Below are 24,514 nucleotides of genomic sequence, written 5' to 3'. Positions count from 1 at the left end.
CAGAAATTGGGGTGATTTGAGTTGTGAAGGTGCAGGAGTTGGGGCTGATTTGGCATCTGGAGATACAGGAATTGGGGGGATCTTAGGTGTGCAGGTGCAGGAATTGGGGTGTTCTGGGATGTGATGGTTGAGGAATTTGTGTGATCTGAGAAGTGAAAGTATAGAAATTGGGGTGATCTGAGCTGTGAAGGTACAACAACTGGAGCTTATCTCAGATCTGAGGGTGCAGGAATTGGGGTGATCTGCAGTGCGAAGGTTGAGGAATTGGTATGAAGGTCCAGAAATTGGGGCTGATATGAGGTGTGAAGGTGCAGGAATCAGGTTGATCTGAGTTCTGAAGGTGCAGGAATTGGGGTGACCTGAAATATGAAGGTGGGCGAATTTGGGTGACCTGATGTGAGAAGGTGCAGGAATTTGGGGTTAAATGAGGTGCGTGTGAAGGTGTATTAAATGTAGCTGATCTGAGGTGTGAAGGTGCAGAAATGAGGGTTATCTGAGGTGTGAAGGTGCAGAAATGAGGGTTATCTGAGGTGTGAAGGTGCAGGAATTGGGGTGATCTGAGGTGTGAAGGTGCAGGAATTGGGGTGATCTGAGGTGTGAAGGTGCAGGAATTGGGGTGATCTGAGGTGTGAGGGTGCAGGAATTGGGGTGATCTGAGGGGTGAAGGTGCAGGAATTGGGGTGATCTGAGGTGTGAAGGTGCAGGAATTGGGGTGATCTGAGGTGTGAGGGTGCAGGAATTGGGGTGATCTGAGGGATGACGGTTCAGAAATATGTGGTGATTTGTGGTGTGAAGGTGAAGGAATTGGGGAGACCTGAAATATGAAGGTGCAGGAATTTGGGTGACCTGATGTGAGAAGGTGCAGGAATTGGGGTTATCTGAGGTGTGAAGGTGCAGGAATTGGGGTTATCTGAGGTGTGAAGGTGCAGGAATTGGGGTGATCTGAGGTGTGAGGGTGCAGGAATTGGGGTGATCTGAGGGGTGAAGGTGCAGGAATTGGGGTGATCTGAGGTGTGAAAATGCAGGAATTGGGGTGATCTGAGGTGTGAAAATGCAGGAATTGGGGTGATCTGAGGGGTGACAGTTCAGAAATATGTGGTGATTTGTGGTGTGAAGGTGCAGGAATTTGGGTGACTTGATGTGAGAAGGTGCAGGAATTTGGGGTTAAATGAAGTGCGTGTGAAGGTGTATTAAATGTAGCTGATCTGAGGTGTGAGGGTGCAGGAATTGGGGTGATCTGTAGTGTGAATGTGCAGGAATTGGGGTGATCTGTAGTGTGAAGGTGCAGGAATTGGGGTGATCTGTAGTGTGAAGGTGCAGGAATTGGGGTGATCTCTTGTGTGAAGGTGCAGGAATATATATTTTATATTTTTTTTATTACATATTAATATTACATATATTTTATTTGTATTTCATTTTTACTATGTTCTCATATTATTATATATTATTAATATGTAATATAAATATATTAATAAATTATATTATATTAAAAAAAGGAATATATATATATATATATATTGCTATTATTATTCTTATTATTCTTAAAGAATCACATAAGTGTTACTCAGCTGCATCATAAAATAAATCAGGTCTTCTGCTCTGCCTGTGCTCTGAGGCAAGGCTTTGTAAATCTCAGGGCTGGATGGAAAGAATTTCAAATCCCTTTTCAGGTGACAGCGCTCCTTTGTATGTTTATTTTTTGCTGTGTATGTCGCTGATTTCCTGTAGTAAAGCTTTTAATCCAGCAATCCCCATAAGTTCCAGAGGATTTCAAGTAACAGATTTCATGGTTGCCTTTGAAAATGCCAATATTTGCAGTAAGAGAGTCGGTTTACTTATCATTTATTTTTTGTCACATTCCTTCTATAGGTCTTTCCTGGAAACATAAACGCTGATGGTGTGGTGAACCACAAGTTTCAGCATTCCATAAAAGCCAGATTCCTTAGATTTGTCCCTTTGGATTGGAACCCCAGCGGGAGGATCGGGATGAGAGTGGAAGTCTATGGGTGTTCATATAGTAAGTAGGTTCACATTCTTGCATTACTTTGTCGTTGTATTGGCTGAAAAGTGTGACGGAATCCCTTCCCACACTCCGCTTTAGTGCTCCCGTCAGTATATCGCTTCCTAAGCTCTGGAACCCGAGATCGGTGAATCTGGTTATAGTTACCCCAAGAACTAGGCAACACCAGCTTTTGAGTAAATCAGAATAAGAACTGTTTATTTGAACAAGAATACAGGCTTTTATACACTTGAGGAGGTCACTCACCACATGAACAATGACCCAAATAATTACCCAAAACACCACACAATGGTTTAGGTAACGAGGTAGAGCTGACTCATGACTAATCCCATCACAGAGGATCCTTAATTAGCCACTTGTGTGACCTGGGTGAGTGCCCACCCAGACTATTACCAATCAGAGATTTCCTTCCAGGCCAGACTTGCCGTCACCGAGATCCTGAGTACAATACACATTATGGCCGGGGGCCCCAGACAAGTGGATTGCTGATGACATCAGCTATGAATCCCAAGCTGGCAGAGTGTCAGAAACCATGAAAACAGGCCGAGACAGAAGTACAGTTGAATCACACGTGTTTAATAATAAAAGTAAAAAGAACAAACGTAGTCAAAACATAGCCAAAGTTCAGGAACCGGAATGGATAGTCAGCCAAGCCAAAAGTCAGGGATCAATGTAGTGGAACAGCAAGCAGGATCTGGAGCCAGAAGGGATGTCAGCAAAGCAAGTCTAGAACAGGATTGCAGGAGAACGTTTCTGTGATGTTGACCAAGACGAAGGCAGAGACCCTCTGGGCTGGACGGCTTAAGTAGGCAGGACTGACGAGCAGGATATCATCAACAGCTGAGTAACTGTGGAGAGAGATGGGAGCTGGCAATTATCCGACAGCTGAGCGGCCAGCTCAGAGAAGGAAGGGCTGAGCCCAGCCCTGACACTGAGTACAATTCACATTATGGCCGGGGGCCCCAGAGAGGTACCTTGCAGATGGCATCACCATCAGCAATGAGTCCCAAGCTGGCAGAGACCATCATGGCCTTTTTAACCACGTCAGCCCCGGAAGATTTTACCCCCTTCCTGACCAGAGCACTTTTTGCGATTCGGCACTGCGTCGCTTTAACTGAAAATTTGCGCGGTCGTGCGACGTTGCACCCAAACAAAATTGACGTCCTTTTTTCCCCACAAATAGAGATTTCTTTTGGTGGTATTTGATCACCTCTGCGTTTTTTATTTTTTGTGCTATAAACAAAAAAAGTGCGTCAATTTTGAGAAAAAAAACACATTCTTTTTTACTTTTTGCTATAATAAATATCCACCAAAAATATATAAAAAAAACAATTTTTTTCCTCAGTTTAGGCCGATACGTATTCTTCTACAAATTTTTGGTAAAAAAAGTCAATAAGCAGATATTGATTGGTTTGCGCAAAAGTTATAGCGTCTACAAAATAGGGGACAGATTTATAGCATTTTTATTATTATTATTATTATTTTTACTAGTAATGGCGGCGATCAGCGATTTTTATTGTGACTGCGACATTACGGCGGACACATCGGACAATTTTGACACATTTTTGGAACCATTGGCATTAATGCAGCGATCAGTGCGATTAAAAATGCATTGATTACTGTAAAAATGTCACTGGCAGTGAAGGGGGTTAACACTAGGGGTCGGTAAAGGGCTTAACTGTGTTCCCTGGGAGGTGATTCTAACTGAAGGGGGGGGTACTAACTACAGGAAGTGACGGATCGTGATTCCTAGCTAACAGGAACACACAATCTTCCACTCCTCTCAGAACAGAACCGGGAAGTTTGTGTTTGCACACACCCGTCCCTGTTCTGTGTCTCCTGGTCACGATCGCTCATGGCCGGCAGTCATCGCGACCATGGGGCCACGAGAATCGGCACCCACCACTGTGCAGCGGGCGCGCGCCTGCTATCCGGACCCCGTGCGGTAGCGTGATTTTGCGCAGGGGAGCCAGTAAAACTGCGGCGGCTGGTCCGGAAGCCGTTAATAATGTCCTTTTGCATTAGATAACAGAACATCCGACTAAATGCTTGCAGCTCCATCCGATGCCACGGCCCACAGTCGGTGGGCAAGAGGCATTCAATCCCCTCCAAAAGCCACCGTCCCGGGTGATTCTATCACAAAAAAAGCATTTCCAATGTATCCAATCAGACTGACTCTTTCATTATGTATTCATTTTGTTTTGCTTTTTAGTATCAATCAAACAATCACAATGAACAGATTAAAAAGCGTTAGGAAGGTGTCTTTGGCACTGTGGCACTTTACTTACTTTTGTGCATTGTTTAATATTTCATGACATAAATAAAAAGTAAATCAAAATAAAAATAAAAAAAGAATGAAACGTTCAAATCTCAGCGAGGAAGCATCAGATTTTCATCAAAATATATATTTTTTTAAATTGTCCTGGTGGGACTGCCAAAGCAAGCACAACATTCTTTATAAACATTGATCAGACAGGAGATAGAGAGATACAAAGTAACATTCTTTATAAACATTGTGCAGACAGGAGATAGAGATACAAAGTAACATTGTTTATAAACATTGATCAGATGGGGGATAGAGAGATACAAACATTGTCGTGCTTTGCTGCAATTGCCATGCGATCCTGTCACACAACGGTCGTGGCAGAATCGCATCACATTTGGGGCGCCAGTATCCCTATCGCATTGCTAGTTGTCCAGCAATCACCATGCGATTTGAAATTTTGCCCAGGATTCAAAGTTCCGAAGTGTGAATAGAGCCTGAAAGGCACACGCACTTTGCCCGCACAATCCTGACGCTCGACAATCGCGGCAGAATCTCATCACGTTTGGGTGTCATTAAGGGATCATGGCACCCAAACGTGCATTGTGCAGCAACTGCCATTTGATGTTGGAATCGCGGGCAGAACAGAATCGTGGCGATTCTACCCGCAATTCCAGGCGCAAAGTGTCAGCGGAGCCCAAGTAGCCAGAAAGGATTTGAACTAACAGAGTCCATCATTTCAGTGGTAAAAGCAGGGCTGCTGTTAGAGACGACAGGGCCCCATACAGCCTACCTGAGAGCCCCAACTGAAAGTGACTGAGAACATCGATTCCTCAGCCCCCTTCTCTGTAGCCTCAGCTGCACAGGTGAATGAATAGGAAGCGCTCTGAGGCTCCCTGATCAATCACAAATGGAAGAATAGCAAACACAGTTTACCATGCTTCATTGATAAATGGACACAGGAGTGATCAGTACTGATTGCTCTCTGTGTTCATTCAGGGAAGGAAGAAAGAAATATGTTATCTACTGGCCCCCTCCCCCTACTCTCCATCCTGAAACATCCCCCTGTGTGCCCGCAGCAGCTTCCGGCGGGAGGGGAGAGGAAGGAAGCTGGCAGTGCTGTGGAGGAAAGGGCCAGACAGCAGGTGGAAGGGGCGCATGTGCTAGGACCCCTGCAGTGCAGCCGTAGGGAGAAAGGAGGAGGAGAAGCTGGCGGTGCTTTGGAGGAAAGGGGCACACGGGGGTTCAGACAGCAGGTGGAAGGGGCGCATGTGCCAGGACCCCTGCAGTGCATCTGTAGGGAAAAAGGAGGAGGAGAATCTGGCAGTGCTGTGGGGGAAAGGGGCACACGGGGTTCAGACAGCAGGTGGAAGGGGCACATGTGCTAGGACCCCTGCAGTGCAGTTGTAGGAAGAAAGGAGGAGGAGAAGCTGGCGGTGTTTTGGGGGAAAGGGGCACACAGGGGTTCAGACAGCAGGTGGAAGGGGCGCATGTGCTAGGACCCCTGCAGTGCATCCGTAGGGAAAAAGGAGGAAGAGCATCTGGCGGTGCTTTGGGGGAAAGGGGCACACGGGGGTTCAGACAGCAGGTGGAAAGGGCGCATGTGCTAGGACCCCTGCAGTGCAGCCGTAGGGAGAAAGGAGGAGGAGAAGCTGGCGATGCTTTGGAGGAAAAGGTGACACGGGGGTTCAGACAGCAGGTGGAAGGGGCACATGTGCTAGGACCCCTGCAGTGCAGTTGTAGGAAGAAAGAAGGAGGAGAAGCTGGCGGTGCTTTGGGGGAAAGGGGCACACGGGGGTTCAGACAGCAGGTGGAAGGGGCGCATGTGCTAGGACCCCTGCAGTGCAGCCGTAGGGAGAAAGGAGGAGGAGAAGCTGGCAGTTCTGCAGAGGGAGGCAAAAGAGGATCAGTGTCTGCAATAAGACCGTCCCCCCCCCCCCCTTTTTGAACTGATGGGACCCGGGCCCAGTACAGGAGGGCTGGCTGTGCTACCCTATCAGTGGATACCCTATAACTGGAAACAAAGTAAAACAGGTTGTTGGGATTACGTGGGGCGCTCCCTTTCTCGGGTCTCTGAGCTTTATTGAATACAATCATTGCTGGGGTTATAATGAATTTCTTGGTTTGAGCGCTCAGCATCTTGGCTGCTTTTCTAACATTTTCAGCCTTGCGTTTTATTTTTTATTTATTTTTTTAACTCTAGGGTGACTTATTTCCCGGTGCTGTAAGTGACACTGATAGGATACCATTAGCATTAATGCCTTTTATTTTGCCTTTTGTCTTGTATCATGTAGACATGTAATCAGGGCTTGCTGAAGCATAAATATTTATACGTATCTTTTAAGATGACTTGCGTTCAATATGCAGATGTTTCCGATCTCGATGGAATCAGTAGAATTATTGGCGGCGGCTCAGAGATGTACAACGAGGTGCCACCTAATGAAATATAAATGAGATGCCATTCTCTTTCACTTAATGCATCGGTGTCATTGATGATGGTGGGATCAATGGGATATGGAGCAGGTGGAAGAGTTTCACACAGTACAGACCCCCCCCCCCCCCCCCCACCACCACCATCATTACATATTCCTTTTCCCCTAGCACATTCCAGTAAAGATCCCTCCCCTCACCAGTACAGCAACAACCCCAGTACAGATCACACCCCAACACAATCACACTCTTCCCCCTAGTACAAATCTTCCCTCCATAAATCCCTCCATAAATCTCCACTTCCCTCCCTCCTTCCCAACATAAATGTCCCAGAGTCTGAAGCCTAAAGGGCAGCAGGAGCGTGGCAACAGTTCTTCAGTAGTGCAGAGACTGTCAGCACTAGCTGTGGTGCCATGGATACTTAAAGGGAGGTTGGACCCCCCTTACCCCCTCCTTATTTACGCCCATGTTATATAAAGTACATACAGTATAGACATAAACACATGCCATGCAATGTGGTGCATTGTGTTATAGCCCTTTCATGACTAAGCCTATTTCTGACATTTGGTGTTTACAAGTTAAAATCTGCATTTTGTTGCTAGAAAATTACTTACAGCCCCTAAACATTATATATATATTTTAGCAGAGAATCTAGAGAATAAAATGGCGATTGTTGCAACATTTTATGTCACACGGTATTTGTGCTTCGGTGTTTTAAACGCAATTTTTTTGGCAAAAGGTACACTTTCATGGCTTAAAAAAAAAAAAACGAAACGGTAAAATTAGCCCAATTTTTTTTTGTATAATGTGAAAGATGATGTTACGCCAAACGTGTCACGCTTTATAATTGCACGCACTCGTGGAATGGCGACAAACTACGGTACCTAAAAATCTCCATAGGCGATGCTTTCAATTTTTTTGTGTCCGATCGGAGCATTTTGTCGGATATTCCGACTGTGTGTGGTCTGCATCGGACTGTTTCCGTCGGAATATCCGTCGGACCAAATTTTCTAACTTGCCGGAAATATTTTCCGACAAAATCCTCCGATCGGACATACTCCGATCATGTGTAGAGAATTCCGATCGGACAAAGTGCCACGCATGCTCAGATCAAATTCCTACATCAAAGCTATTGGCTACTAGCCTGAACGCAGTCCCGTCGTAACGAAATAACGTCATCACGTTCTGAACGATCGGATTTTCCGACAACTTCGTCCGACCGTGTGTATGCAACAGTTTCGGACAAAATCCGTCTGACAAAATCCGACGTATTTGGTGGTCGGAATCTCCGATCGTGTGTACAAGGGCTAATGTTTTTCCTGGAGACAAGTGACTTCTTTGTTGCCCTTCTTGACACCAGGCCTTCCTCCAAAAGTCTTCTCCACACTGTGCGTGCCGATGTCCTCACACCTGTCTGCTGCCATTCCTGAGGAAGCTCTGCACTGGTGGCGCCCTGATCCCGCAGCTGAATCATCTGTAGGAGACGGTCCTGGAGCTTGCTGAACTTTCTTGGGCGCCCTGAAGCCTTCTTCACAAATGCAGTGGAGATGTCTTTTTTTCACGGGATTAAGTTCATTTTCATGGAAAAGAGGGAATGCGCAATTAATTGCAATTCACCTGATCGCTCTTCACAACATTCTGAAGTACCGTATTTATCGGCGTATAACACGCACTTTTTTCCCCTTAAAAGCAGGGGAAAATCGTGGGTGCGTGTTATACGCCGATCCCCCAAAATTCTGAGCCTCTGGGCGGCTTTCAGCCGCCTTCGGCTCTTTAAGGCGGCTTTCGGCCACCTTCGGCCATTTATCGGCGGCTTTCGGCCGCCTACGGCCGTTCTCGGCGGCTTGCGGCCGCCTTCAGCTCTTCTCGACGGCTTCCGGCCGCCTTTGGCCGTTCTCGGCAGCCGAAAGCTGCCGAGAACGGCCGAAAGCTGGCGAGAAGAGCCGGCCGAGAACTACCGCGCTGCCGAGATACACATCTGGCTCTGTATCTCGGCGGCGGCATTTAAAACAAATAAAAATCAGGCAAATAAAATAGACAAGGCTGCAATGGGGGACAAGAGTGCATAAGGCTGCAATGGGGGACAAGACTGCATAAGGCTGCAATGGTGGACAAAGCTGCATAAGGTTGCAATGGTGGACAAGGCTGCATGAGGCTGCAATGGGGGACAAGACTGCATAAGGCTGCAATGGGGGACAAGACTGCATAAGGCTGCAATGGGGGACAAGGCGGCATAAGGCTGCAATGGGGGACAAGGCTGCATAAGGCTGCAATGGTGGACAAGGCGGCATAAGGCTGCAATGGTGGACAAAGCTGCATAAGGCTGCAATGGGGGACAAGGCTGCATAAGGCTGCAATGGGGGACAAGGCTGCATAAGGCTGCAATGGGGGACAAGACTGCATAAGGCTGCAATGGGGGACAAGACTGCATAAGGCTGCAATGGGGGATAAGACTGCATAAGGCTGCAATGGGGGACAAGACTGTATAAGGCTGCAATGGGGGACAAGGCTGCAATGGGGGACAAGGCTGCATAAGGCTGCAATGGTGGACAAAGCTGCATAAGGCTGCAATGGTGGACAAGGCTGCATAAGGCTGCAATGGTGGACAAGGCTGCTTAAGGCTGCAATGGTGGACTAGGCTGCATAAGGCTGCAATGGTGGACTAGGCTGCATAAGGCTGCAATGGTGGACTTATAGGCTGCATAAGGCTGCAATGGTGGACTAGGCTGCATAAGGCTGCAATGGTGGACAAGGCTGTATAAGGCTGCAATGGGGGACAAGGCTGCATAAGGCTGCAATGGTGGATAAGGCTGTATAAGGCTGCAATGGGAGACAAGGCTGCATAAGGCTGCAATGGTGGACAAGGCTGCATAAGGCTGCAATGGTGGACAAGGCTGCATAAGGCTGCAATGGTGGACAAGGCTGCATGACAAGGCTGCAATGGTGGACAAGGCTGCATGACAAGGCTGCAATGGTGGACAAGGCTGTATAAGGCTGCAATGGGAGACAAGGCTGCATAAGGCTGCAATGGGGGACAAGGCTGCATGACAAGGCTGCAATGGTGGACAAGGCTGTATAAGGCTGCAATGGGAGACAAGGCTGCATAAGGCTGCAATGGTGGACAAGGCTGCATAAGGCTGCAATGGTGGACAAGGCTGCATGACAAGGCTGCAATGGTGGACAAGGCTGTATAAGGCTGCAATGGGAGACAAGGCTGCATAAGGCTGCAATGGTGGACAAGGCTGCATAAGGCTGCAATGGTGGACAAGGCTGCATGACAAGGCTGCAATGGTGGACAAGGCTGTATAAGGCTGCAATGGGAGATAAGGCTGCATAAGGCTGCAATGGTGGACAAGGCTGCATGACAAGGCTGCAATGGTGGACAAGGCTGTATAAGGCTGCAATGGGAGATAAGGCTGCATAAGGCTGCAATGGTGGACAAGGCTGCATGACAAGGCTGCAATGGTGGACAAGGCTGTATAAGGCTGCAATGGGAGACAAGGCTGCATAAGGCTGCAATGGTGGACAAGGCTGCATAAGGCTGCAATGGTGGACAAGGCTGCAGATGACACTGATGGGCATATACATGTAAGTTTGTTTTTTTCCCCTTAAACTTCCCTCCTAAAAGTTTTTTTCCTTAAAATTCCCTCCTAAACTTGGGGTGCGTGTTATACGCCGATAAATACGGTATATGAGAATTGCCATCATAAAAACTGAGGCAGCAGACTTTGTGAAAATTTATATTTGTGTCACACTGAAAACTTTTGGCCACGATTGTGAGCCTTGAAGAGTAAGCAGATGTGAAAGGGCTCTTAAAACCAAATCAGTTGAAACAGTTGAAACATCTCAAACCCATAGCACCACTTGAGACCTGCTCCTCCCACCAGGCCATGGGTAAAGAAAATAAATAAAGAATAACAGCCGCATTCCAATCTCCATTCTTTCAGATACTTTTATTTAGGCATCAACAGAAATACTGCAGTCTTGATGTCCCCACCCAAAAGCAACCATAACCTCCTCAACATGTTTCACCACAAATGACCTGATCACAAGTACAGTCTTGTCTGTATATTCCCGTCTGATCAATATTCCTATCGCACACTGGTATCTATGGCTCATAAAGTGTTGGGTGCTGCAGCAATTACCAGTTGGGTCCTAGAAACATCAAACAAGCGTACATATGTGCCAGCACACCATGGATCGGCAATTTTCATCCAAAAGGTTTTAATGGAAAGGATCACATCATAAAGGAAGGTGCAACGTTTCGTAGCCGCGCAGGACCCCTTCGTCAGGCATGTGATAAATACATGCCTGACGAAGGGCTCCGAAACGTTGTACCTTCCTTTGTGCTGTGATCCTTTCCATTAAAACCTTTTGGACGAAAATTGCCGATCCATGGTGTGCTGGCGAATATGTACGCTTGTCTATATATCCCAATCGCACATGTTCCTGGATTAGAGGCTTATCTGTAGTGGGTGCTGAAACTATCGCCAGCTGGACATATATGGATATATCACAGATAAATACACGTTTGCCAGCACACCATGGATCTTGAATTGCAGTCCAAAACTTTAATTGCAGAAAGATCACATCACAACATAAGCGCAACGTTTCGGAAGCCAAGCAGGACCTCTTCATCAGGCATGTAAAGGTTTTTTTTTTTAATTTATTGATCACAAGTACAACTCCAATCTCCATTATTTCAAATACGTGCATTCAAGCATCAACAGAATAGCTGCAATGATGATGTCTCCACTCCAAAGAAACCACCACTTCCTTAACACGTTTCACCACAAATGGTTTGAGCACAGCCTTATCAGTTGCCTTGAAAAAAAAAAAAATCCAAATTTCTACAATGAAAGAGGTGTTATAGAAACTTTTTTAGGAACCTCTTTTGCAGTTCGGCAACCTTCAAAGATACACTGAATTGAACAATCTCTGAATGGGGAGGAGTGGATCCTGTCATTTATCCAACTCTCCCCCATTCACAGATCATGTTACATTCAATGTAAACAACACAGGGGCTTTTCTCAGTGAATGAGACAGGCGGTGCGGACGGGTTTCCGTTGAACCGTCTTGGATGCAGTTTAGCCTGGAGAAACCTGATGCTGTTACCCCCCCCCCCCCCCCCCACACACACACACTGCTTCGAAGTTCAGCACCAAGAAGAGGACCGAGCACAAAACAGAGAAGATTTCTACACAAAGCAGCCTACAGGTTGTGGGAAAACTTCATTACAGGTAACTGATGCGACCATTGAAGAAAATAAATGGATAAGACCCGTAATCTCCATTCTTCCAAGGACTGAAATCATGATGTCTCCAGCCAAAAGAAACCACCACCTCCTTAACACGTTTCACCACAAATGGTTTGATCAAAACCTTATCAGTTGCCTTAAAAAAAAAAAATCCAAATTTCTACAATGAAAGAGGTCTTATAGTAACCATTCTAGGAACCTCTTTTCCAGATCGGCAACCTTCAAAGATAGAATTAACAAATTTGGGAGCCTGGTCCCCAATCAGGCTGACAGAAGGACCTTCAAAGATACTCTGAATTGAACAATCTCTGAATGGGGGGAGTGAATCCTGTCATTTATCCAACTCAGCCCCATGTTACATTCAATGTAAACAATGCTGAGGCTTTTCTCAGATTACAATCATGATGCCTCCAGCCAGAAGAAACCACCACCTTCTTAACGCGTTTTACCACAAATGGCTTCATCACAAGGACAACCCTATCAGTTGCTTAAAAAAAAGTCAAAATTTCCTCAGTAAAAGGGTTCAGCAGCCCTTCGTCTAACACAATGAATGTAACATGATCTCTGAATGGTGGAGGGAATCCTGTCATTCCTCCAACTCTTCTCCTTTCACAATTCCTATTACATTCAGTGTAAACAAGGCAGGAACTTTTTTTAATGGATGAGATGGGAGGACCGTGTTGAAAGCATTTTAGCCTAGAGAAGCCTGAGGCTGGTAGCCCCCGCCGCTCCAGAGTTCAGCACCAAGACGGGAACTGGGCACCAAGCAGAATAGATTTCAACGTGAAGCAAACTGTAGGACGTGGGACATAATTCATTACAGGTAACCAATGTGACTATTGAAGAAAATATATGAATAAGACCTGCTTTATGATCTCCACTCTTCTAAATACTTTATTCAAGCAACAAAATAGCTGCAATCATGATGTCTCCACACAAAAGAAACCACCACCTCCTTAACGCGTTTCGTCGCAAATGGCTCGATCACAGGGACAAACCTATTAGTTGCTTGAAAAAAAAATCTAAATTTCCTCCATAAAAGGGGTGTTATACTCACCTTTCCTGGGAATCTCTTCTTCGTCAAACATGCTGAATGTAACAATCCCTAAATTGGTGGAGGGGATCCTGTCATTCATCCAACTCTCCCCCATCCATGTTACATTCAGCATAAACAACGCAGGGGCTTTTTTTAATGGATGAGATGGGAGGATGGGGCAGGTCTCCGTCTTGAGTGCACTTTGAACTGGAGAAGCCTGAAGAAGACCAGGCACCCCGTAGAGAAGATTTCTACACAAAGCAGCTTGCAGGACATGGGACATATGCGATGCATAGTAGCCCATTATGCGTTACCTTTGCAGGGAGACAAAGAGGAAGTAAACCCATCAGGGTTCACTTCCTCTTTAATCTTGTCTCCACTATGCCAAAGTTCAGCTCCAAGAAGAAGACCGGGCACCCCGTATAGAAGATTTCTACACAAAGCAGCCTGCAGGACATGGGACATATGCGATGCATAGTAGCCCATTATGCGTTACCTTTGCAGGGAGACAAAGAGGAAGTAAACCCATCAGAGTTCACTTCCTCTTTAATCTTGTCTCCACTATGCCAAAGTTCAGCTCCAAGAAGAAGACCGGGCACCCCGTATAGAAGATTTCTACACAAAGCAGCCTGCAGGACGTGGGACATACTTCCTTACAGGCAGGTGATGTGATGGCTATAAGGAAAAAAAAAATTTTTGAATGAGCTTCATCTTTAAAGTGATTGTAGGTAGAAGGTTTATTTTAACTACTTAAGGACCACGCCTATTTTTCAGACTCGGTGTTTACAAGTTAAAATCATTTTTTTTTTTTGCTAGAAAATTACTTAGAACCCCCAAACATTATATATTTTCTTTCAGACAACCTAGAGAATAAAATGGCGGGCATTGCAATACTGTGTTTGCGCATCGGTCTTACAAGCGCAAATAAAAAAAAATACACTTTTTTTTAAATAAAAAAGACAACAGTAATGTTAGCCCACTTGTTTTTTATATTATGAAAGATAATTTTCCGGCGAGTAAATTGATACCCAACATGTCATTCTTCAAAATTGCTCCCACTCATGGAATGACGACAAAGTTTGACCCTTAGAAATCTCCATAGGCGACGCTTAAATATTTCTACAGGTTACCAGTTATAGAGGGGATCTTTTGCTAGAAGTATTCCTCTCGCTCTAACAATCGCGGTGATACCTCACACGTGTGGTTTGAAGACGGTTTTCATATGCGGGCGCGACTTACGCATCCGTTCGCAGGACGGGACGGGACGCTTTAAAAAATGTTTTTTATTATTTATTTTACTTTAAAAAAAATAATTAAAAATTGTGTCACTTTTATTCCTATTACAAGGAATGTAAAAATCCCTTGTAATAGAAAAATAATAATCACAGGACCTCTTTAATGTGAGATTTTGAGTCAAAAAGACTTCAGATCTCATATTTACACTTAAACGCAATTAAAAAAAAATATTTTTTTTTCAACATTTATTTTTTCACCCCTTTAAGACCATTGGGCGGAAGTGACGTTTGACGTCGCTTCTGCCATCCAATGGTATGGAGCTGAGTGGGGGGGTCCATCTTTCCCTCACTCGGGATCCAGCCTCTCAGGGGAGCAGAACGGGTCGTCTCCGCCATGACCGACGGCTCCAGTAAGCGGCGGAGACGGATAAAAGTGATCTCACGGTGAATCTGCTGCAGAGACCACTCTTATCAGAAAGAGGACCGTCCATCGTTTAAGAATATACCGGGGTTATGGGAGCCATCTGCTAACCATAATACCGGTATTCTGCCTCAAAGCACCGACATCCAATGAAGGCATTCTATACATTTAGGTAAAAATAAAGCCTTCTGTGTGCAGAAACTCCCCTCAGCCCCATTAACACGATAAATAGAAAAAGGGTTGGGACTTTGGCGAAGCATGCGATTTAAGAAAAAAGCAGGAGAGCAATAAAAATCAGATAATGTAAATTTATTAGCTTTAAATTTAATGCATAACATAGGGCGCAGAGATGCACATTCTATAGTCCATAATCCATCATAAATAGTAGATATATTGAAGTATTCCACATCAAAAACATCAATCCCACAGTTCATACATCAAAAGAATTAAATTCATATATAAACATATTGCACATCGTGTAAATCAATAGAATTAAGTAAAAACATTACAGAGTCTAGTAAAACTGCATGATTGAATGTAATTTATAGTATTTAAAGCTCTACGCGTTTCGTGGCTATTTTGCCACTCATCAGGAGCTGATATAAGATGGATATCTGTGGGACGAGAAATGGTGTGCCAAAAATTAGTCAAGTTGATATATTAAATGAGGAAAAAAGGGGAAAGGAGCAATGTGTCGAAGACCCCCCCCCCCTTACTTACGGGTCAAGCAATGGCAGGAGGCGCAGCTATGGGCATTGGAGGTAGCCGGGAGTATCATCCGGTATGGGAGCTGAGGCGGACAGAGCGTACGGTACTGCGATGAGGCAGTGTACCATGGATGTGAGCCAAAAAGTGATCCTCACCCTAGGATCAATGGTTACATGTGTAAGGCCGCGTACACACGGGCGGATTGTCTGCCCAACTAAGTTCGTCAGACAATCCGACAGACAGTCCGTCCAACTTTTGAATGAACGGACTTGACCACACACGATGAACAGACAGTCCGCTGAAAGCGTGCGCGATGACGTGTACAGCACAAACGACGGGACTAGAAATACGACGTCCAATACACTGCAATGCAACCTTCCGCCGTGTAAATCCCTTCTGAGCATGCGCCATACTTAGTCCGTCCAACTTGCCTACACACGAGCGGACTGTCCGCTGAAACCAAGTTTGGACGGACAAAACCAAGTTTGGACGGACAAAATTACGGAAATTCCGAAAGACTAAGTCCGTCAGACTGTCCGCTGAAAAAGTCCGCTGAAGCCCACACACGAGCGGATTGTCCGCTGAAACACGGTTCAGCGGACTAAGTTGGGCAGACAATCCGCCCGTGTGTACGCGGCCTAAGTGTCAAATTAAGGCATCTAAATGAATGTGGTGTGATGTGAATTGAGTTGGAATTGTTGTGACACAGATAAAGTGATATATGATAGTGAAATCATGTTAAGAGCAATAAAGATGCTCCAACAGTGGTGAACACTATCGTGTATAAATAAAAATAAAAATGAAACATTAAAAGAACCAAAAACAAAAAGGGTGAGTGTTGAAAACAAAAACCACAAAATAAGTGTGCTGTGAAACAATACCTGGATATGTTGAACATAATGTTCATACCATCTAAGTGCATTGGGCTATCAAGGGCAACAGTCGCTATACTAGTAGTGTCCTTTAATCTTGTGGCAAAAGTTGTTTGTGCCCCACCGCAGCCGCAACGATGCCGCCAACGTCACGCTGGCAACCCGAGTAGGAGGGGGCGGCGGCGTCTCCCGGGGGGAAACAACCCCCCCGGCGAGCGGCACCAAAGGTGCGCTCCCTCCCAGCACGGTACCAGGTAAATTCACGGCGCCCACGTGATGACATCAATCGGCATCAATCACGTGACGTCGGATTCGTGACGTCGATGCGCAGCGGGGAAACCTCCCAGTCCCCCAACAGGGAGGAAGGGCGAAAGCCCAGATGCGCATCGCAGCTCCCATAGTCTGAGGAAAGTTCCAACCACGGAACCAAAGCCACAAAATTTGCACCCCATACCACAGCAGACCCAAATTGAATATAATAAAAAGTTGCACAAACATTATCATAAAGGGAATTTAATCCCGATAGGGATGGAGGCTATTTTGATGTAAGTGTCTTAGGCCTCATTTAAAGTCCCAACCTTCTTTTCTTTTTTCAGCCCCATTAACACTTACCCGAGGTCCCTCTAGATCCAGCGATGTTGCACAAGACACTTGGCTGGCCGGGACTCCCCTTCTTATTGGCCGAGACAGCAGGGTGGCGCCATTGGCTCCCGCTGCTGCCAATAAAAGTCAGTCAGCCAATGAAGAGAGAAAGGGGGCTGGGCAGGACTGTGGCTCCGTGTCTGAATGGACACAGGGAGCTGTGGCTCAACTTGAATGCCCCCTCATAGCAAGCTGTGGGGGGCACTCAACAGGTGGGAGGGGGCCAGGAGCACCGAAGAGGGGACCTGAGAAGAGGAGGATCCGGGCTTCTCTGTGCAAAACCATTACACAGAGCAGGTAAGCATAACAGGTTTGTTATTTTTAACTAAAAAACAAAAAAACAAAACAAAAAAAAAGACTTTACAATCACTTTACCTGCAGCAGAGAAAAATGTTTCCTGTAGACATGGGCACCGTCAATAAATTCGTTTCGTTCTGTTCCGTTAGGATTCGTATTAAAATTAATTCGTACTTCGTATTTCGTGTCCGAAATTCCGTTTCGTTTCGTACGAAATACGAAATTCCGTTAGGTTTGTTCATTTGTATGAACGACGTTCATTACGATGAATTTAAAGGCAAAAATATACCTCAATATGACAGTCGATGCTGATGGAAGTTTGTTTTTTATCCTAAATACGAAATTCTGTTGAAGAATTTCCTATCCGAAATACGAAGTTTCATTAGATGAGAAAGAGAGAAGCGGATTGTCTGCCATGCACCGCTGGTCCAGTTTGCGCCTGCTCCTCCTGGGGATGCTTATTATGAGGGGCTCCCACCATCCCTGTGCTGTGCTGATTTCTTCCGGGTGCTGTACCTCTGCTGTGCTCATTATGAGGGGCTCCCACCATCCCTGTGCTATGCTGACTTCCTCCTGGGGCTGCTTATTATGAGGGGCTCCCACCATCCCTGTGCTATGCTGACTTACTCCTGGGGCTGCTTATTATGAGGGGCTCCCACCATCCCTGTGCTATGCTGACTTCCTCCTGGGGCTGCTTATTATGAGGGGCTCCCACCATCCCTGTGCTATGCTGACTTCCTCCTGGGGCTGCTTATTATGAGGGGCTCCCACCATCCCTGTGCTGTGCTGATTTCTTCCGAGTGCTGTACCTCTGCTGTGCTCATTATGAGGGGCTCCCACCATCCCTGTGCTGTGCTGATTTCTTCCGGGTGCTGTACCTCTGCTGTGCTCATTATGAGGGGCTCCCACCATCCCTGTGCTGTACTGACATACTGAGCACAGCAGAGTTACAGCCCCAGGAGGAAGTCAGCACAGCACAGGAATGGTGGAAACCCCTCATAATATGCACAGCACAGGTACAGCCCCAGGAGGAAGTCAGCATAGCACAGGGATGGTGGGAGCCCCTCATAATAAGCATAAAGACTGAGTCATCGTCGATTCGACGACAACTGATCCGAAATCCGAAATTCGTAAACAAAAATTTGTATTCCGTACAGAATTCGGACGCACGGCAATTCGTATTTCCGAACGTAAGAATTTTGGAAAATATGTACGAATTTGAGATTCGTACGAAACGAATAGCACATGTCTAGTTTCCTGCCTTGCCAGACTGGGCTGTGCTGGGTGACAGAGCTGTGTAAATCTCAGAACGTGATGGACAGAAATACAAATTGTTTGGCACCTACACTGGCTTCCTTATAGCTATTTTAATGGAATATTTATCTGTTTTCCCTGGAGTTCAGATTAAATAAATTGTTGCTGCATGTAGATAATAAAAGTGACTCTAACCATTTTACAATTCTGTGAAATGAACAAAGAGTGCAAACAGCGAACGTATTCTCCACACATAGCCATTTACAGATATCATTTCATAGCGGAGGTTACGAGTCGTCTGAACGGCAATTGGAAATCACATCACATCATTGTAATGTTCAATTCTATCAAATGATATCAACTCACTTGTTGAAATTTATGCAGATTTTTTTTTTATTTTATTTTTTTAAACCATCGTGACCTTTATCTTTGCGGCACATTTTACATTTGAAATTCACATTAAATTATATCGCTTACCTGAGATCTAAAAACTCTGCATTTGTTTCCAAGTATTCGATGTGATGACATTTTGTTAATGACCCGCACTCCAAGTATTTCCTCTCTTCTGTACCTTTTTCTTTTTTTTTTTCTCTTGGCTCAACCACTCTTATATTATTAAAGATGCATTTACAGCAAGGCCCAGGGGCCGAATCCGACCCTCCAGGTCATTTTATGTGGCCCTCGCATCTCTCCTTCAGCTTTAGCACCCCCCCATCTCTGCTCCCACCTTGTCTCAGCAGTTGGCAGCAGAGGGGAGGACAAGACTCCTCCTACAGATCCTGAGCCTACCCGTGCACCGCCTTGTCTCCGCCTACTCTGGACTCCTGCCCTCTTTGAGTCCTCCTCCAGACCCTGTACTTTTTACTTTCCAGCTTCACCCCAGCTTCTTCCCGGCAGCAGCAGCACAACATAAGGGGGGCATACTGTGATATAAAGGAAGGTGGTGGACTCATGACTTCTGATGCTTGGGGGGGGGGGGCTTGCTCTGGACATCTAGTCTTATGCCGCGTACACACGGACTTGGTCCGGCGGACAATTCGACTGACTTTGTAGCTGAGGTCCACCGGACTTTCAAACGAACGGACTGGGCCACACGCGATCACTCCAAAAACTTTGGCGGATTGGAACGTGATGACGTAGAATAAGGAAGTTCACAGCCAGTAGCCAATAGCTGCCCTAGCGTCAGTTTTAGTCCTTCGGACTAGCACACAGACGACTGAGATGTTACGCTGGAAAACTGATTCCGGCGGACAGATTTGAAGCAAGTTTTATTTCTAGGCCTTTGGGGAAGAAAAAGTCCGCTGGAGCCCACACACGATTGAATTGTCCGTCGGATTCAGTCCGCCGGACCAAGTCCGTCGAAAAGTCCGGTCGTGTGTACGCGGCATTACAGATACAACCGGCCCGTTGAGGGCAACCATAATGCTGATGCGGCCCGAGATGGAATTGAGTTTGACACCAATGTGTTACGGCAATGTGTGCCGAGGTGGGTTGTGCTAAATATGTTGTGCCACGTTCAATCTGCAGGTGCCGTTGGCAGCTCATGACCTCAAACTAGCAGGAGGAAAGTTCAAAATTAACCTTAAAAAGTATTATTTTACCTAAAGAAATAGCGAGTTAGGCAACCGTAGTTGATTCAAACATTCTTGGGACTAGCCTGTCCACTGTATAAATGGTGCCCTGGGCTTAAAGGGGTTGTAAAGGCTTAATTAAAAAAAAAAAAAAATTAAATAACAAACATGTTATACTTACCTCCACTGTGCAGTTCGTTTTGCACCGAGTGACCCCAATCTTCGTCTTCTGCAAGAGCTAACCCCCCCCTCTGGGAAGCGCTCTCCCAAGGGGGTTAGCTTGCGGGCACGCTCCCGTGTGATACAGTCGGCGGCTATAGCTCACAACTTTTGAGCACATTTGTATACAAGGCCCCTCTCAACCACATTTGATATCCTCGATCTATAAGCTCTTACACAATTCCACTCAGAGATCTGGGGAACATCACCTTTATATGAAAAAATGGAAAAGCGCCCTTCAACGTCCAATTACGTATGCATCGTGCATCGAGAACAACACTGGAAACAACATTGGACAGTATACAGTACATCCACCACAGTGTTGATTTGTGGCAGAACCCCTGGGGACCACCAACATTTTCTTGTGGACCATCAGCGGTCCACGGACCACTGGTTGGCAAACGCTGTCCTTGTGGATATTGTGCACTGGTGATGATGATGTGTGAAAGATACTAAGAATTTGAGAATGTGTAGATCCTTCAATGTGCGAACATGGGAACATACAGTATACACTGTTGCTTGGCTAGACAAGGAGGATTGTGTCCTCGAAATGCATCAACTAGGAGACTGTACCCAAAAGTAGAAGCCACGCTGGGGGGCCAAGATGCAACACAGCAATGAGGATGCTGACTGCTTCCCAGGGGCGGACTGACAACTCATGGGGCCCCCGGACAATAGGAGATTATGGGGCCCCCAGGCAATCAGAGATTATGGGGCCACACAGTATACACGCACACAGTATACAATAACACAGTATACACAGACATGTTTCTATTGGCTGAGAAGGTACTGGAGAGGCGGGGCAGCTATAATCTCAGGATTTTTAGACCAAAAGGATGTCGTTAAGGGACATTTCAGAGACAGATGTAATAAAAAAAAACACTGATTTTTACATTCTGTCTCTGGTTTTACTGAAGCTGGCAACCCTGATGGGGCCCCCTAGTGGCCCGGGGCCCTTGGGCAGTGCCCGAATGGCCAAATGGTCAGTACGCCCCTGCTGCTTCCATCTTTGAGCGGGGTCCTTGTGTATTCAGCCTTAGCAGCTGCAACCTTCAGTGCTGGCCGCGGAACAAGGGAGGTCAGTTTTGCATTGAACCGGGACGGCTGGAAGATTTGCCATCTCTACAGCAGCTCATGGAGAAAATTGCACTACTGTGTCCAATTCCTGTGCTCAGTGGACCAAATTTGATTGGGATTCACAGGACCATGATCGGCTTATTTTGAGCCTATTCTTTACTTGACATGAAGGAGATATTTGCAATTTTTTTGTTTTGTTATTAAAGTTGGTTGTCCTTCTCTGTGTTAGTTTTACTAAATGTACCATGCATAGTTCCTTGGAGTCCTTCAAGGTCCATCCATTGCATCCCACAACAGCTGAAGCAGGGCTGTCTTCTCACATGAGCAATGCCCAGGGGCCCCCGCTGTTTGGGGGGCCCCTGTAGTTCCCCCACCCCCCCCCCCCCCCACCAGGAGGAAGCCCATTTGGTCACTGGACAAAGCAGGTGATCAGTGCGACGGATGGGGGAAATAAATGGAACCAATCTTTTGTGTTTCACCCTGCAGCAGCTGAAAGACGGCTGCAGGGGGAACCAAAAAAGATTGATTAAAGTTATTTCCCCCACCCACCCCCTGCACTGATCACTATGAGGTTTCCCTCACTGACTGGACCTCCCTCTGTGCCCCCCTCCCACAGTGCTACCGGCTTCTCTCCTCACCTCTCCCGCCACCAGCTGTGGGCACACGGTGGGGGTCTTCAGGATGAAGAGGGGTGGAAGGGACCAGTAAATATGTTATTTACTGGCCCTTTCTTGTTACAATGAACACATTGTGTGACCGGTACCGTTCACTCGCTGTATTCATTCATAACTGAAGCACTGTTTTGAGCACATTTGTATACAAGGCCCCTCTCAACCACATTTGATATCGTCGATCTATAAGCACTTACACGTGACCTACATCTTTATCCACCCTGTCAGTACACCTTTGCATCATAAAACCCCTGCTAACCTCTGCACCCCAAACCTCCCCCATCCTCTCCACACCAACCCTCCACCTCCTTTAACTCTACCTGCCTACTCTGCTCATCTTTGGACCCACCTATTCACTTGCCTTTGCAGAACAGGTTGATGTTCGGCTTAATGACCACAGTTGTAGGCAGGACTTTCAAGCATGCCCCTTTATCTCCCCAGTGGGCAGCATTCAGTATAAGTGATGGTGGATTTGACCTGGGGGGGGGGGGGCATGAAATACATATGAATGCCGCCACTATTTACATGTAAACACAGGGTCTACATGTGAGTCATCTGTACACAACAATAGGGCAGAGCTGGGCAGCATTAGTAGCAGCACTTCACACTGAGATATTGGGACACAACACAGGACTAAAACTTCAAGGAACAAGGGAATTTAAACCAGGATAGTTGGCAAGTAACTTCAAGGAACAAGGGAATTTAAACCAGGATAGTTAGCAAGTATGTGGCAGCTGCTTTGGGCACCACAACAATGACAGGGCCCAGGGCAGCTGCCCCTTTTGCCCTGCCTTAAAGACGGCCCTGATCGTGCATCGAGAACAACACTGGAAACAACATTGGACAGTATACAGTGCATCCACCACAGTGTTGATTTGTGGCAGAACCCCTGGGGACCACCAACATTTTCTTGTGGACCACTCCAAAGACATGCTGGTAGGCTAATTAGCTTCTGTCCAAAATTGGCCCTAGTATATGAATGAGGACCTTGGATTGTGGGCTCCTTGAAGGTAGGGACCGATGTGAGTGCGCAATGTACAGGGATAGGGACAGTTGTAGACACTCAGGTTGAACTGGATGGACTGGTGTCTTTATTCAACCTTACTAACTATGTAACTGTGTTTACTATGCTTCAGTTTATGAATAAACAGAAGCCTCTATCTCTTGTTCATTCACCCGCAGGGCAGCTGAGGCTGCAGAGAGGAAATGGGGCATGTGTTTCCTCAGTCCCTTGCTCTTCCTCAAAAGTGAGACTTCAGGGGTCTATTTAGATCCCTGATATCTCACCAAGGACCCACCAACAACGTTCCGCCGTTTTTTTTTTTAAAAAGCCAGCAGCTACAAATACTGCAGCTGCTGACTTTTAAAATAATGACACTTACCCGCCCAGCGCGCCCGCGATGTCGGCACCCGAAGCCGATCTCTCGATCGTCTCTCGGGTGCTGCTGCCGCCATCTTGGGTATGGGAATCAGGAAGTGGAGCCTTTCGGCTTCATTTCCCAGTTCCCTACTGCGCATGCGCGAGTCGCGCTGCGCAATAAGGATGGTCCCCGCTGTCTCTGGGATCCGTGTGTTTCCCAGCAGGCAGCGGGGGGACCTTCGGAAAGGGGCGTAGATTCTGCGGAAAGGGGCGTACCTTCTGCAGAATCTACGCCGGAAGTGGGTGCAGATACCTGTACTGTACAGGTACCTGCACCCCCCCTCCCCCCCTGAAAGGTGCCAATTGTGGCGCCGGAGGGGGGGGGGGAGGGTTCCAATGAGCGGAAGGTCCACTTGAGGGTGGACCTCCGCTTTAAATTGAAAAGATAATAAAAAGTATTAAAAATAAATAAACAGACAAAAAGCCACACCCAATATGTAGCATAATTTAGCCACACCCACTGTTTCTCGCCATCTCCCTGGTAGGGGCCACAGTGCTTTTACGTTGCCCAGGGACCCATGATGCTTGTAAATTGTGGTGGCACTGAGCTGGAGAGTTTCTGCATTTAGAGGAACTTTCAAAAGGCACTAACATTTACCCAGAAAAATAAAATGAGACACTTCAGCAATCCATCCATCTCAGGGTAAGATATGGCAGAGGACTATGCAAAAAAAAAAAAAAAGAAATAGCAACCATAAATATATATTTTTTTTTTGTTGAAATCAGTTGAAAAAGCTAAGCAGCCAACCAATGCCCTTCATCTTTCTAAACCCGTAACTTATTCACGGGCCAACATATGCCACCTTGTAAGCGCCTAATCTTTTGGGGCTGTAGGTGGCCCTTCAAGCCTTGTTCTCCAGATGGACCACTAGAGAACATATGCAGTTACCTAAGGGACATCACTCTCTGTCATCTAGAAAATCCAGCGCTTGCATTTTACGCCTACCGACAACAACATTCTTCTGTGCAACCAACAGAAAGCAAGGACAAAAAAAAAAATAATCAAACTCACCAGGGATGGAAAAAATATGAAACCTAAGAAAACAAGGGCCCCTGGGTATTTTAATCTTGCTGTGTGTGTGAACACCAACCCCAGTAATGAATTCTCCATTCCTCCGTTA

The 24,514-nt window shown here is 46.3% G+C and overlaps 1 protein-coding gene across 1 annotated transcript in view; it reads left to right on the top strand.

The window, feature by feature from the left end:
• LOC143925088 (contactin-associated protein-like 5) overlaps window positions 1-24,514 on the top strand; it is a 613,155-nt gene that overhangs the window by 244,086 nt on the left and 344,555 nt on the right. Inside the window, exon 4 of the mRNA XM_077449678.1 lies at window positions 1,870-2,017. Within this exon, the coding sequence (XP_077305804.1) occupies window positions 1,870-2,017 (148 nt within the window). The remainder of the gene's footprint in view (window positions 1-1,869; window positions 2,018-24,514) is intronic.

The sequence above is a fragment of the Lithobates pipiens genome, unplaced genomic scaffold (genome assembly GCF_037356315.1).
Source record: "Lithobates pipiens isolate NorthernLeopardFrog02 unplaced genomic scaffold, aLitPip1_a1.2 Scaffold_22, whole genome shotgun sequence".
Lineage (NCBI taxonomy): Eukaryota > Metazoa > Chordata > Amphibia > Anura > Ranidae > Lithobates > Lithobates pipiens.
This window is presented reverse-complemented; position numbering and strand designations above follow the sequence as displayed.